Source organism: Marmota flaviventris, chromosome 4 (genome assembly GCF_047511675.1).
Source record: "Marmota flaviventris isolate mMarFla1 chromosome 4, mMarFla1.hap1, whole genome shotgun sequence".
Taxonomy (NCBI): Eukaryota; Metazoa; Chordata; class Mammalia; order Rodentia; family Sciuridae; genus Marmota; species Marmota flaviventris.
The window spans coordinates 30,679,206-30,692,637 of NC_092501.1; the positions used below are offsets into that span (position 1 = coordinate 30,679,206).

General features: G+C 43.1%; 1 protein-coding gene across 1 annotated transcript in view; it reads left to right on the forward strand.

Annotated features, from left to right (window-relative positions):
* Positions 1-2,792: 2,792 nt before the first annotated feature.
* The window catches only part of Pik3ap1 (phosphoinositide-3-kinase adaptor protein 1), a 117,035-nt gene continuing 106,395 nt past the window's right edge, over positions 2,793-13,432 (forward strand). The window contains exon 1 of the mRNA XM_027929977.2: positions 2,793-2,958. Coding sequence (XP_027785778.1) covers positions 2,946-2,958 — 13 coding nt within the window. The 5' untranslated portion in view covers positions 2,793-2,945. The remainder of the gene's footprint in view (positions 2,959-13,432) is intronic.

Below are 13,432 nucleotides of genomic sequence, written 5' to 3' on the forward strand. Positions count from 1 at the left end.
AACATTGGGGAGTGGTTTCAAATGTACCTCAGTGGAAATAACTCCACTAAGAATGGCAGGATGACCAAGTCCAGAGGCCTGTAAAGAGTGAGGGAGGCTCTAGCCAGAGGGAGAGACTGAAAGGTCAGTGTCCAAGCCCTGGTATTGTCTAAGCTGGGATACCTTCACTGTGCACATGAGGAAACAGGGCTTTTGGCGTTACCCCTTGCCCAAGGCTCCATTGTGGTTAGTGGGGGGCTAAGATAAGACTCTGGTGCTCTGGTGTGTGAGTCCAGATCTCCAACCCTATGGCTCTAAGCCGTCTTCCTCACTAACCCTCCTTCTTTCAATCATCTAGCAGTCTGGTGCCCTCTGCTCCAGCCTGCACTTGTGGATGTTACTGTGACATCAGTGGCCTGATGGCATTCTTCCAGAGTTTTATGGCAATGCTCATTACTGGCAATCTTCCTCAAGGCTCTCCTTCCTGGGCTTCTGGGACATTTGACTCCACCTGTCAACCTACTTTTCCTTTGCAGCCTTTTGGGTCTTTGGTTCCTAAGCATGTTCCTTCCCCATGGCTCTGTCTATGAGGCCAGGCTATAGCTATTTATTCCTTTCCCCCATCCACTCATGCAGATTCAACTCCAAGGATAACCTCTCTGGCCAGGTCCTAAGCCCCCATCTCTATTTTCTGAGGTAACAGATTTTCCACAGGACATGCACACCCAACTCAACCTTTTGAAACTGAAACTCTCCATTTTGGTTACCCCATGGCTTCCATTCTGATTGGCCTACCTTGACACTTATATTATCCTCCTCCAGACTTAGGGTTCCAGCATTTTCAGTGTCTGAAAAGTCCTTTCTATCCCTTGATTTCAAATAAGGATTTCCTGGTTATAGCCCTTCCAATCACTCATTCCATAAATATTTTCCAAGCATATTCTCCGACAAGGATTGGTGACAGGTACTGGAGGATCCATGGTGGAAAGATGAGTTGAATCCTGCCTTTGAGAGGCTTCTAGTCAAATGAAGGAAATAAAAATTCAAATAGATAATCATGCAAAAATATCCATATAATTTCTACTAAAGAATAGTGTAGAACTAAAATAGTATAGGGTGACTGTGGAAGTGTCTTATGAGGGCTTGAGGCCAGGGACATCCTAAACATGGGATATGGAATAAGGTAGCAAACACATCTCTGCTTTAGGAATTCCAGGTCTCTGGGTAGGCAGAGTACCCAAAGATGTCCACATCCTAATCCCTAGAGTCTGTGAATACACTATATTGCATAGCAAGGAGGAGTTAAAATTATAAATAACACAGAGGTTGCTATTAGCTGACCTCAAAATAGGGAGAATTTTCTGGCTAGTTTAATCTACTACTGGGCCCTTAAAAGTGGAAGAAGGAGATAGATGAGAGCCAGAGAAAGAGATATGATAACAGAAGCAGGGTTGGAGATGTTTCATTGTTGGCTTTGAAGATGGAGGAAGGGAGCCATGACCAAAGAAATGTGGGTATCTTTCTGAAGTTGCATATGCAGGGCTGGGGATATAGGGTAGTGGTAGAGCACTTGCCTAGTATATGTGAGATCCTGGATTCAATCCCCAGTGCAAGTACACACACACACACACACACACACACACACACACACAAACAAAGAAAGAAAAAAACAAAAAAACAAAGGAGGTGGATCTCTTCTACTTGGAGAAGGAGGAGTTTAACCCTGCCAGCTCCTTGATTTTAATTCATTGGGACTCCTGTTGCACTACTGAACCACATAACTGTAAGATAATAAATTTGTGTTGGTTTAAGCTTCTAAATTTGTAGTAATGTGTTTTATGGAAAAAGCAGAAAACTAACATTTAACCTTGCCCTGCTATGTCCATTATTAAATCCATTTCATTTATTTCTACCTAGACTTGAGCCTTAATTTACCCTCATCTCTGCTGTCTGGGTCCATCCTCTGGACCCTGAATTGTTGACTTGGGGTCCATGGTCATGTGCTATTCAGATAGGTTGAAGGAGCAGGCAAAGAGAGGAGGACGCGAAGGAGCAGGTGCCAGCAAAGGATACGCAGGAGCCCTATTCTGGAATCAACCGGTCTGGAATTGACGTTTGGAAGCATTTATTTTCTGTGGAATCCTAAGCAAGGAATTGGGTCCATGACGGCGATAAATGCTACCTGGAAGGGTTTGAGGTTGCAATGCGTACATTACATGCGTAATGCCGCTGAGCGTAGAACAGCATAATAATTGGCAATGATAACTCTCATACATTCATCATAAGAGATTATATTGAACTTTCATGTGCCATCAGGAGACCAGATCCAAGGAATTGCAGAAGAGTCACAGGAGGGTACCCAAGGGCAACGCCAAGTCCCCAGGGCCAGGTGCCCCCGCCTTCTCTTCTTCCCCTTCCTGAGCCCCCCCCCCCCCCTTGCTGCAGAGGCAGCGGCTCAGGGACAAGCCCCAGGGGATGAGGAGGTGGCTGGGACGCCTCACCTAAGGTCCCTGAGTTCGAACAGCCCTCTCCTCTCCTTTTATTCACTCCAACACCCCCACCTCAAGCTGCTCTTTGGAGGCTGATCAAGAACCAGTCCGGTTTTCATGAGAAGTGGGGCGCAAGTGGGGCGAAGCCCCTGCCTCCTCTCTTCCCCCGCGTACTGGGCCGTGCAGGGAGCTGGCCAGCCTTGGGGTCCGCGTAGGTTCTCACTTCCCCTCCCCAACTGCCTCTGGTGCAGGTGCCACAGCCGAGTCCCTCAGGCGGGGCGGGCCTTGTGGACACGCCCTCGCGGCGAGTCCTCGCGGCCTGTCTGGAGGAAGCGCCAGAGCAGACGCTGGTCCTGCGCGGAGCCGGTTGCCACTCCCGCCCCGCGCCCAAGGGACACCGCTGGGACACATCTCCAAGCACCGGGTACCGAGCACCAGGCACTCTTTAAGCAGGGGATGTGAACTGCCCCCCGCGACATGGCAGCCTCAGGTGGGTCGGTGACAGAGCGCGGGCGCTCCCCGGAGCCTCCCCACTCGCGCGCACCTTGTCCCCCGTGCCGCCCTCTGGCGCCCACCCGCACCCTTCGGGGCGTTCTCCCTCTCTCGCTTCTGTTTGAGGGGATCTTGTGTTGTTTCTGGTTTTCTCTCTGTTCCTAGTTGCAAACTTTCCACCCCAACTTTCCCATGTTCCTATTCCCAGACTGTTGAGCGATTCTCTTCAACTCCTGCAAGACCCTAGCGATGCTGGGCTTTAAGTCTCCTTTTCTTCCTCCAGTTCAGCCTCTTGGAGCTTCTGAGGGTCATTTCCTTCAGTCCCACCAACTCTGTGAACTTAGAGACGAGTGAAAGAAAGGTGGAGGACTGAGTTGTCTACACCGGCAGAAAGCTTCTCTTAGGGTCTCATCCTACCGATAGGGGGCGCTCACACAGTCCCAAGCGATGCTGGGAGATCAGAAGTGGTCCTGGAACCAGCTTCCCAAGCCCCCTTCCTCTCCATCCATCCCAGGTTTTGCGTTTTTTACCCTGGAATTTTGTTAGGAATCTGGGAACACAATTTCTTGAACTACTTTTCCTGTGTCTTTTGCAGAACTTTGGTTATTAGGGGGAGCTGAGTAAATCTTCCCATTAGAAAGAGCCAGAAGTCTTTTTCTGTCTGGTCTGGGGCTCCTTTCTGGTAAGTCACTTACCAGAATTGTCTAGTCACTCACTGAGACCCAGGACAAGCCACATGATAGTGATAATGATCGGAGACAACTCATAAGCTCTTACTATGTACTCCAGTGGATATCATACACCTACTGTGTTCTCACTGGTGACCAGGACAGCCCAATTTCTCTTCTCCATGAGTTTATGGTATTATGGTGAAAACAAAAAGTAAACAGGGAATTACTAGATGAGACGAGATAGAGTTACCATGTTTGCAAACAAGTCTACATTTATTTTCCCAGCCCGCCTTAGAATGCTTTAGTAGAGACAAGATGTGAAAACAGAATGAAATAAAAAATAAACAAAAAACAGTGGAAGGCACTGTTCTTGGAGGATGTGAGCAGGTGCTAGGATGAAGAGCCAGCTCTCTCCAGATCTGCCAAGGTCTAGCCTTGTCATGGTGCTTTGGAAGCAGGGATAGGGTAGGAAAGGCCAAGGGTAAAAGTTCTGTTAGCTTTGGTGATACAGGCTTATTATTTTAGGGGGTGGGAAGATGGCTCCTTGGCTGGGCTCTGGAGGTTAGAAGAAGATGTATTGCGAGTAAGGAGCCTGTGATAATAATAGACCGGTGGTCTAGGCGTTCCATTTGAAAGCTAAAGCAGAGTTCTAGAGAGGGAGTTCATTCATTGGAATGCTTATTGTTTTCTGGCAGTATTCTAGGAGTCAGGTGTCCATTGAGGAAACAAAGAAGACAAAAGCCATGCTCCCCAGGGAGCTTACTGAGCAGGGAAGGCAAATACTTGGTATGATCTGTACTATGGGAAAACAGGAGAGAGGGGTAAGAAGGATGGGTTAGAATTTTAAATGGAGACACCAGGTTAGACCTCATGGAGAAAGGGAAATTGAAGCCCACACATGGAAAAAGAAAGGGAGGGTACCCTGTGAGGGAGAATGGACCAGGCAAGGGGTCCATATGTGTTTAAGAAATAGGGAGAGGACCAGAGTGGCTGGGACAGGTGGGTGATATGGGAGGAGACAAGCCACTGAGGCACCTGCCTCCTTTCATGGCTGGAAACAGGTCCTGGGCTGCTGTGTACAGGAAACAGCAAATCAGGAGAGGCTTTCAGCACAGGAGACCAAGCAAACTGCTCTCTCATCAGTGTTCTGTGTGTGTGTGTGTATCTCCAGTGGGCATAGCTAAAGGGTTTGAAAGGGGGGTGTTCCAGTTCAGATGGGGAGCCCAGAGGTCAGAGACCTCTGTAATGGTTAGAGCCGTCAGACCCTCTTGCTGTCAGCACCCTCTGTGGTAAGACCGAGCCAGGTGCTGCAATGGGAGTTGGCCCCCTGGAGTCCCTGGGGGAACTTGAGGTCTGTAGGACAAGGACTCATGGGAGCGGGTCATAGTGGGAAAGCCATGCCTCTTGCCAGGATGCTGTAGGCTCAGGAGTCATCCAGGCCACCTTTCCATATGGTTACCTTACTTTGAAAACAGCTTTATTGGGAAATTTTCACATGCCATACAGTTCACCCATTTAAAATGTACACTTTGGTGGTTTTAAGTGTCTTCACAGCGGTGTGAAGCCACCATCACATAAGATGATCAATTTTAGTCAAGTGTAGAGAATTCTCATCACCTCAAAAAGAAACTCTGTACTCTAGTTTTTTTCCTCCCACCCATTCTCCCCTCCTCTCCAGGCCTGAAGGTCTTTGTCTCTGTGTATTTCCCTGCTTCGGGCTTTTACATGCATGAGATCACATGGTGTGTGGTCTTTGGTGATGGGCTTCCTTCATCAGCATCATGTTTTCACCCGACTGTAGTTTGGGTCATACCTCATTCCTTTCTGTTGTCTAATCCTCTGGTCTTCTTAAATTCCCTTCCTCTGAAGGGTAAGCACTGGTCTTTTATTTCCTGAAAGTCGTGTTTGTTTGTTGAAATTCTGGAGAATCGTGTCTCCTTGTCTCTGAAGGAAGCTTGGGGAACAAGATAAAATGGAATCGGTTTCTAGGTGGCATATTGTGTGTTGCCTAGTGAGACAGGAGAGAAGCTGTGACTTTCCAAGTGACAGAACTGTGTCAGGTGAAGACTAGAGCCCTCTCTTCTGTGTGTCAGCCTCTGAATTGTAGGGAAAGCTCTCATCCTTGTCCTGCCTGCTCTCTCCATGGCTTTTCTTATCTCCAGGTCCTCTGTCACACCTGGGCTTACAGCACCATTAGACAAGAAGGGACTTTTTATTATTTTTTTTCTTTTTTTGTCATCTTACCTCCATCTGACCTTTGAGGTCTTTCCATACTTTTGCCAAGTTTCTAAATTGAAATGCTTTCAGAGATAGGAAGCTCCTTGTGTGGTTCATTTCCAGATCTCTCTCTCTCTCATGATCACCTTCCTGATTTATGGTGCTCATATTCAAACATGAGAATCCAGGCCAGATGGACAGGGTGCCAGTCATCTGAGAGCTAAAGAAATGATCTGGACGGGGTGGTCTGAGAAGCTTCCTGGCACTTCCTCCCTGGGGTTTTCTCCAAGGGATTCTGAATCATTTAATGATTCAGATTTAATGAATCATTTCAGATTCTTTCAGTCATGTATTTCTTCCCATCATTGGGACTCCCTGTTGCCCCTTTCTTCACCACTCTCCATTTCCCTCTATAGCCAACCCTGCTCTTTAGGCTTTACAAGAACAGAGAGCTTTTCTTGATTCTGTCCTGTGTTTGTAGACTCCTTTTTTTTTTAATTTTTAATTTTTAGTTGTAGTTGAACACGATACCTTTATTTTATTTATTTATATGTGGTGCTGAGGATGGAACCCAGTGCCTCACACGTGCTAGGCCAGCGCTCTACCAGTGAGCTACAATCCCAGCCCCTCCTTGCTGGTTCTTAGTTTCTCTGATAAATCAAAAAATGAGAGAAAAAAAATTTCAAAACATGGGGGGAAATGACTTATGATTTAAAGGAAGGGAATTATAATTGAAAAAAGCTGTGTGTCCCCTACACAAGGCAGAACTGATGACCAAGCATTCAATCCTGTGTTGTTACCTAGTGTATCAGGGAGGAACTTGAACTTCCACTTTGGACTTTTGTATAACTTCCCCAGCTTTCAGTTTCGGTAGCACAGCAGAATCCAGGAAGATGGTAGATTTCATTGTCCTCGTTGACACTGAGGGAAAATTTGTCCAGATTTAGCGTATTGGTCTAAGTCACCCTACAAGCGTCTAAATAGGTTGTGATATAAACTAGTCTGAGGCAATAACCACTTCCTTCTCAAATACATTTGTTTTCCGCATTACTGGAGTTTGAACCCAGGGGTGCTCTACCACTGAGCCACACTCCTGGAACTCATGATCCACCTGCCTCAGCTGCCGAGTTGCCAGAATTACAGATGTGCACCACTTCACCCAGCTCTTCTCAAATACTCATACCCAATGGGGTATTTTAGAACAGTTTTATATTTCCAGAAAAACTTCAAAGATAGGACAGAGAGTTCCCATATATAGTAAACACAGTTTCTCTGAATATATTAGCATCTTCTATTAGTGTGGTACATTTGCTACAATTAATGAACCAGGATTGATAACTTATTTTTAACTAGTCTGTGCTTGATTCAGATTTCCTCAGCTTTTAGACAATGCCCTTTTGGTGTTCCAGGATCCCACCCCAGATACGAAGTTACATTTAGTAGTGATGTTTCCTTATACTCTTCCTGTCTGGAATTTTCCCTGTTTTTGATGGCCTTAACAATTTTGAGGAATGATTTTGTGGAATGTCTCTCAGTTGGCCTTTGTCTGATATTTTTCTTATAATTAGACTTAGATGATGGTTTGGGTGGAGGAAGAGCACAGAGTTAAAGTGCCCTTTTTATCGAATCCTATCAAGGCTTACAGAGCATGGTTTATGGTTGTTGATATTGACCTTGATCACTGAACTGAGGCAGTGTTTGCCAGATTTCTCTACTGTGAAGCTACTTTTTCTCTTTTCCTTTCCGTACTGTGCTCATTGGAAAGAGTTCACTATGCACAGCCTACACTTAAACATCATGCTCTTCTTGCCTGAAGGTGGAGTTATCTACATAAATTATTTGGAGTTCTTCTGCATGGGAGATTTGTCTCATTTCCCCAATTTATTTAATAACTCATGGATATTTATTTTATACTTTGCATTATAATTCAATATTATTTATTTTGTTGCTCATATTGGTCCAGCTTTGGCTATCTGGAATTCTTCCAGTTGAGTCTTGTGTCCCTTTGATATATGCCTGTCATTATATTTTTGAGCTCTTTCTTATTTTCTGGCACTACAAGATGCTCCAGGCTCTTTTTGTGTATTTCCTGCCCCCGCCCATATGTAATCCTAGAATCAGTCATTTCCCTAAGGAGCCCAGGTTTCTTTTATTGGACAATAAAAACCAATGGTGATAGATGTGTGTTAATTATATTTTCTAAATTATATTCTGCATTTTCTTGACTTTAAAAACAAGACACATCTTAGAAATTAAAAGCACAGGCCAGGTGTGGTGGTGCACGCCTCTAATCCAAGCAGCTTGGGAGGCTGAGGCAGGTGGATTACGAGTTCAAAGCCAGCCTTGGCAAAAGCAAGGTGCTAAGCATCTCAGTGAGACCCTGTCTCTAAATAAAATACAAAACAGGGCTGGGGATGTGGCTCAGTGGTCAAGTTCAATCCCTGGTACCACTACTCCCCCCAAAAAGAAATTAAAAGCATTGGCTTTGGAGTCAGTTGGATCTGGGTTCAAATCTTGATCGGGGGCTAACAGTGTGATCTTGAGCAATAGCTAATCTTTAGTGAGTTTTAATATTGGTGGATGTTCCAAGGATTTAATGAGAGAACACACTTGAGATGCTTAGCAGAGTGACTGGCACATGTCGGTGTTCAGTGCTGTATGACAATTTGAACTTAAGTCTTTAATGAATACCAAGTATTGTGACATGCTGTTCCAGAGAGCAGGAGCTGGTGAGCAGCATCCAGAGTGACTCCAGTGGTATTCATTAAAAATGTCACTTTACTTTTGGGTCACTAAATCCTTCTCATAAAATTGGAGTAATTTCATGGCCACATGGTCTTCAGGGCAGCATACAATTGTTCTTTTCTGCTAAATTAGTGCTGAAACACCTTGCCTTTTTTTTTTTTTTTTTTTTTTTTTTTGGTACCAAGGATTGAACCCAGGGGCACTTTACCACTAAGCAACATCCAGCCCTTTTTAGTTTTTATTTTTGAGATATGGTCTTGCTAAGTCGCTTAGGGTCTCATTAAGTTGCCTAGACTGGCCTTGAACTTGTGATCCTCCTACTTTTTCCATAAAAAGATTTTTTTAAAAAAATATTTATTTTTAAGAAGTATTTGGACACAATACCTTTATTTTATTTATTTATTTTTATGTGGTGCTCAGGATCGAACCCAGGGCCTCACACATGCTAGATGAGTGCTCTACCACTGAGCCACAACCCCAGCCCTAAAGATTTTTAAATGGAAGCCTGCAACATTGACACATTGCTTCATCCTCCACAGTAACTGGGATGACAGGGGTGCACCACCATGCCTGGCTCCACCTTGCCTTCTAATGGTTCTTATGTTCCAGGAAATCCTCTTCCTGCTGCTTTACTTTCTTGCCATCATTTGTCAGTCCTGTTGAAGCCATCATCCTTTGGTTCTTCATCACTATTGTGTGGGCCACAGCTATCCCTTTCTGAAGTCTTATTCTCCTTCTGCTTATTTGCCCAAATTGCTGACATGGTACTTTGTAGAATATCTGTATGGGGAAAGAGGTAGTGGCTACCCTTTCTTGTTTTTGCATTTATTTTTTGTATGAGCTCAGCATCTATAACCTTGCATCCTTAATATTGTAGTGAGATGTGAAGTCTTATACATTTCTTATCTGATGACTCATGATCATGTGAACTCGTCTACAATAACACTTCCCACTTAGAACATTTGCCTTTTAGGATAAAACAGCCATAATAAAGAGGGACAGAAAAAATGGAAATGTATTCTGACACTTTAACTGCTTTTCTCACTGCAAGTTCTATACTTTGGTAGTTTTGTTAATTTTATGCCTTCTATAGACCCAAAATTATGTTTTTGTTGAGATATATTCTACCCTGAAAGAAAAGGAGGAAAAAAGAAAAGACCCACTCAGCAAAGATTTTTTTTTTTTTTTTTACGGAAGTCTGCAACATTGGCACATTCAAATTTTGTCCTTCATCTGCTTCAATTTTGGAATCACACTAAGCATTCCTAAAAAGGACTGTTTTATTCACAAGTGAGGAAGTGGAGAGGGCTTGGAGTCGAGTTCCCTGAGGAGCCACACATGTCCACGCCATCATCAGAATCGCTCCCTGGTTTTCTCCCGTTTCATATCACCTTCTGATGACTTAAAAAGTTTGCACACATTCCCTCAGGAAGTATTCTCAGGCTGATCCACTTATTCCTGCTAATCGGCCAATTAGGTTTTATATTAACACTTGATTAGGGATCCAGAGAAGCAGGGTTCCTAAAAGAAAGAACTCCAAGCTTTGGTTTTATTTGTATTAAAATTTTTGTTTTGTAATATTATCCTAGGGGAAATCAGAACTGTTTTGGGTTTATATTTTCATTTTGGGGGGGCGGGGGAGGGGTGGGTAGGGATTGAACTCAGGGGCGCTCGACCACTGAGGCACATCCCCATCCTTCTTTATATTTTTTTAGAGACAGGGTTTCACTGAGTTGCTTAGCGCCTCGCTAAGTTGCTGAGATTGGCTTTGAACTTGTGGTTCTCCTTCCTCCGCCTCCTGAGCTGCTGGGATTATAGGCCTGATGCTGTGCCCGGCTTACATTTTTATTGTTTTTAAACTTTGAATATAATGGTGGATAGGGGCAGGAAAGAGGAGTCCTCCCATGATCTCTTCAGAGCTTCAAGCTTCCTGGTCTTTCCCCAGGTCTGCCTGTGACCTCCTCTCTTGGAACTGCTCAGTGATCTGTGGACTAGGAATGTCATTTAGTGGTGAAAATCTACAACTTAGATGATTTCTCAGTTTCACAAAATGTGACCAGCTTCCTTCTGTGATGAGGAGGAAGGGTCCACCCTCATTATGGGATGTGTGGACACTGTGTTCATCTCTTCCAAATCACTCCTAAAACCATGGATTAAAACAGTGGAGACAAGAACCCAAAGCTGTACTAACCTATGTTAAGAGTTTATCTTCTACATTTCCCTTTGTCTAATCCAATGGATTTCTATTATTCCCCTCCCCAAGCTTTATTGTTTTGGGTTAGCATCCACAAATCAGAGAGAACAATCTGCCTTTGGTTTTTTGGGATTGGCTTATTTCACTTAGCATGATATTCTCCAGTTCCATCCATTTACCGGCAAATGCCATAATTTCATTCTTCTTTATAGCCGAATAATATTCCATTGTGTAAATATGTCACATTGTCTTTATTCATGTATCCATTGGGGGATACATAGGTTGTTTCTATAGCTTGGCTATTATGAGTTGAGCTGCTATAAACACTGATGTGGCTGCATCACTGAAGTAATTCTGTTTTTAAGTCCTTTGGGTATAGACCAAGGAATGGGATATCTGAGTCAAATGGTGGTTCCACTTCAAGTTCTTTAAGGAATTTCCATACTGCTTTCCATAGTGGTTGTTCCAATTCACAGTCCCACCAACAATGTATGAGTGTACCTTTCTCCCCACATCCTCCCTAACATTTGTTACTTATATTCTTTATAATTGCCATTCTGACTAGAGTGAGATGGAATCTTTTCATTTCTCTAATTGCTAGAGATGTTGTATGTTGTCATACATTTGTTGTTTGATTGTATATCACCTTCTGAGAAGTGTTTGTTCAGTTTCTTTACCAATTTATTGATTGGGTTACTTATTTTTCTTAAGTTTTTTGAGCTCTTTGTACTGGAAATTAATGCCTTATTTAAGGTGCGGGTGGCAAAGATTTTCTCCCATTCTGTAGGATCTTTGTACATGTTCTTGATAGTTTCCTTTGCTGTGAAGCTTTTCCGTTTGATATCATCCCATTTATTGATTCTTAATTTTACTTCTTATGCTTTAGGAGTCTTGTTGAGAAATTTGGTTCCTAAGCCAACATGTTGGAAAGTTGGGTCTACTTTTTCTTCTAGTAAGTGCAGAGTCTGTGGTCTAATGCCTAGGTCCTTGATACACATGTGTAGGGTGAGATATAGAGGCTCAATTTCATTCTATTACATATGGATTTCCAGTTTGCCCAGCACCATTTGTTGAAGAGGCTGTTTTTTCTCCACTGTATGTTTATGGCGCCTTTGTCTAGGATGAGATAATTGTATTTATGTAGGTTTGTCTTTGTTTCTTCTATTCTGTTCCATTGGTCTTCATGTCTGTTTTGGTGCCAATACCATGCTGGTTTTGTTACTATAGCTTTGTAGTATAATTTCAGGTCTGGTATTATGATGTCTTCTGCATCACTTTTTGTGCTAAGGATTGCTTTGGCTATTCTGGGCTTTTTATTTTTCCCAACAAATTTCATGACTGATTTTTCTATTTCTATGAAGAATGTCATTGGGATCTTTATGGGCCTTGCATTAAATCTGTATAGCACTTTTGGTAGTATGGCCATTTTGATAATATTAATTCTGCCTATCCAGGAACATGGGAGATCTTTCAATTTTATGAGGTCTGCTTCAATTTCTTTTAGTATTCTGTAGTTTTCATTGTAGAGGTCTTTCACCTCTTTGGTTAGGTTGATTCCCATTTTTTGAGTTTATTATAAAAGGAGTAATTTTCCTAATTTCTCTTTCAGTTGATATATCCTTGGTGTATAGAAATGCAATTGATTTATTTGTGTTGATTTTAAACCCTGCTACTTTGCTGAATTGGTTTATGAGTTCTAGGAGCTGCCTAGTAGAGTTTTTTGGGTCTTCTAGATATAGAACCATGTCATCAGCAAATAGAGATAATTTGAGCTCTTCTTTTCCTATTCATATCCTTTTAATTTCTTTCTTTCATCTGATTGCTCTGGCTAGGGTTTCGAGGACTATGTTGAATAGGAGTGGTAAGAGAGGGCATTCCTGTCTTGTTCCAGTTTTTAGAGGGAATGCTTTCAGTTTTTCTCCATTTAAAATGATGTTGGCCTTGGTTCAGTGTTTATCGCTTTTAAATTGTTGAGGTATGTCCTGACTATTCCTAGTTTTTTTTTTTTTTAAGTGTTTTGAGCATGAGTGGATGCTAATTTTTGTCAAATGCTTTTTCTGCATCGATTGAGATAATCATGTGATTCTTGTCATTAAGTCTGTTGATGTGGTGAATTACGTTTATTGATTTCTGTATGTTGAACCATCCTTGCATCCTTGGGATGAACCCCACTTGTCTTTTTAATATGTTTTTGTATGCGATTTGCTAGCATTCGTTGAGAATTTTTGCGTCAATGTTCATCAGGGATGTCGGCCTGAGGTTTTCTTTCCTTGATGAATCTCTTCTAAGATTCTTGACAGAGTTCCTGAGGGGAGGCAGCAGGGGCTGGCCAAAGCCTGGACTGGCAGCCCAGAGTCACCCTGAGTGTGCATCCCAACTGTGCCACCAATTTGCTGAGTGTGAATTCGAGCAAGACTCTTAACATTCCCAGACAAGTGTTTCTTTCATGTACAAATGAGAGTTGGTCCAAGTGATCCCCAAAGCCCCTTTGGCCCCTGTTTCTGCATTTGTACTTTAATAGAGGGAGAAGAAAGAAAGTTCATGTTACAGACCAGGTGTGTGTGGGGGGGCACCTTACATAGGCAGTGTGCTAAAAAGAGAGCAGGGAACAGTGAGAGCTATACAATGTTGTTGTTGCTACAATT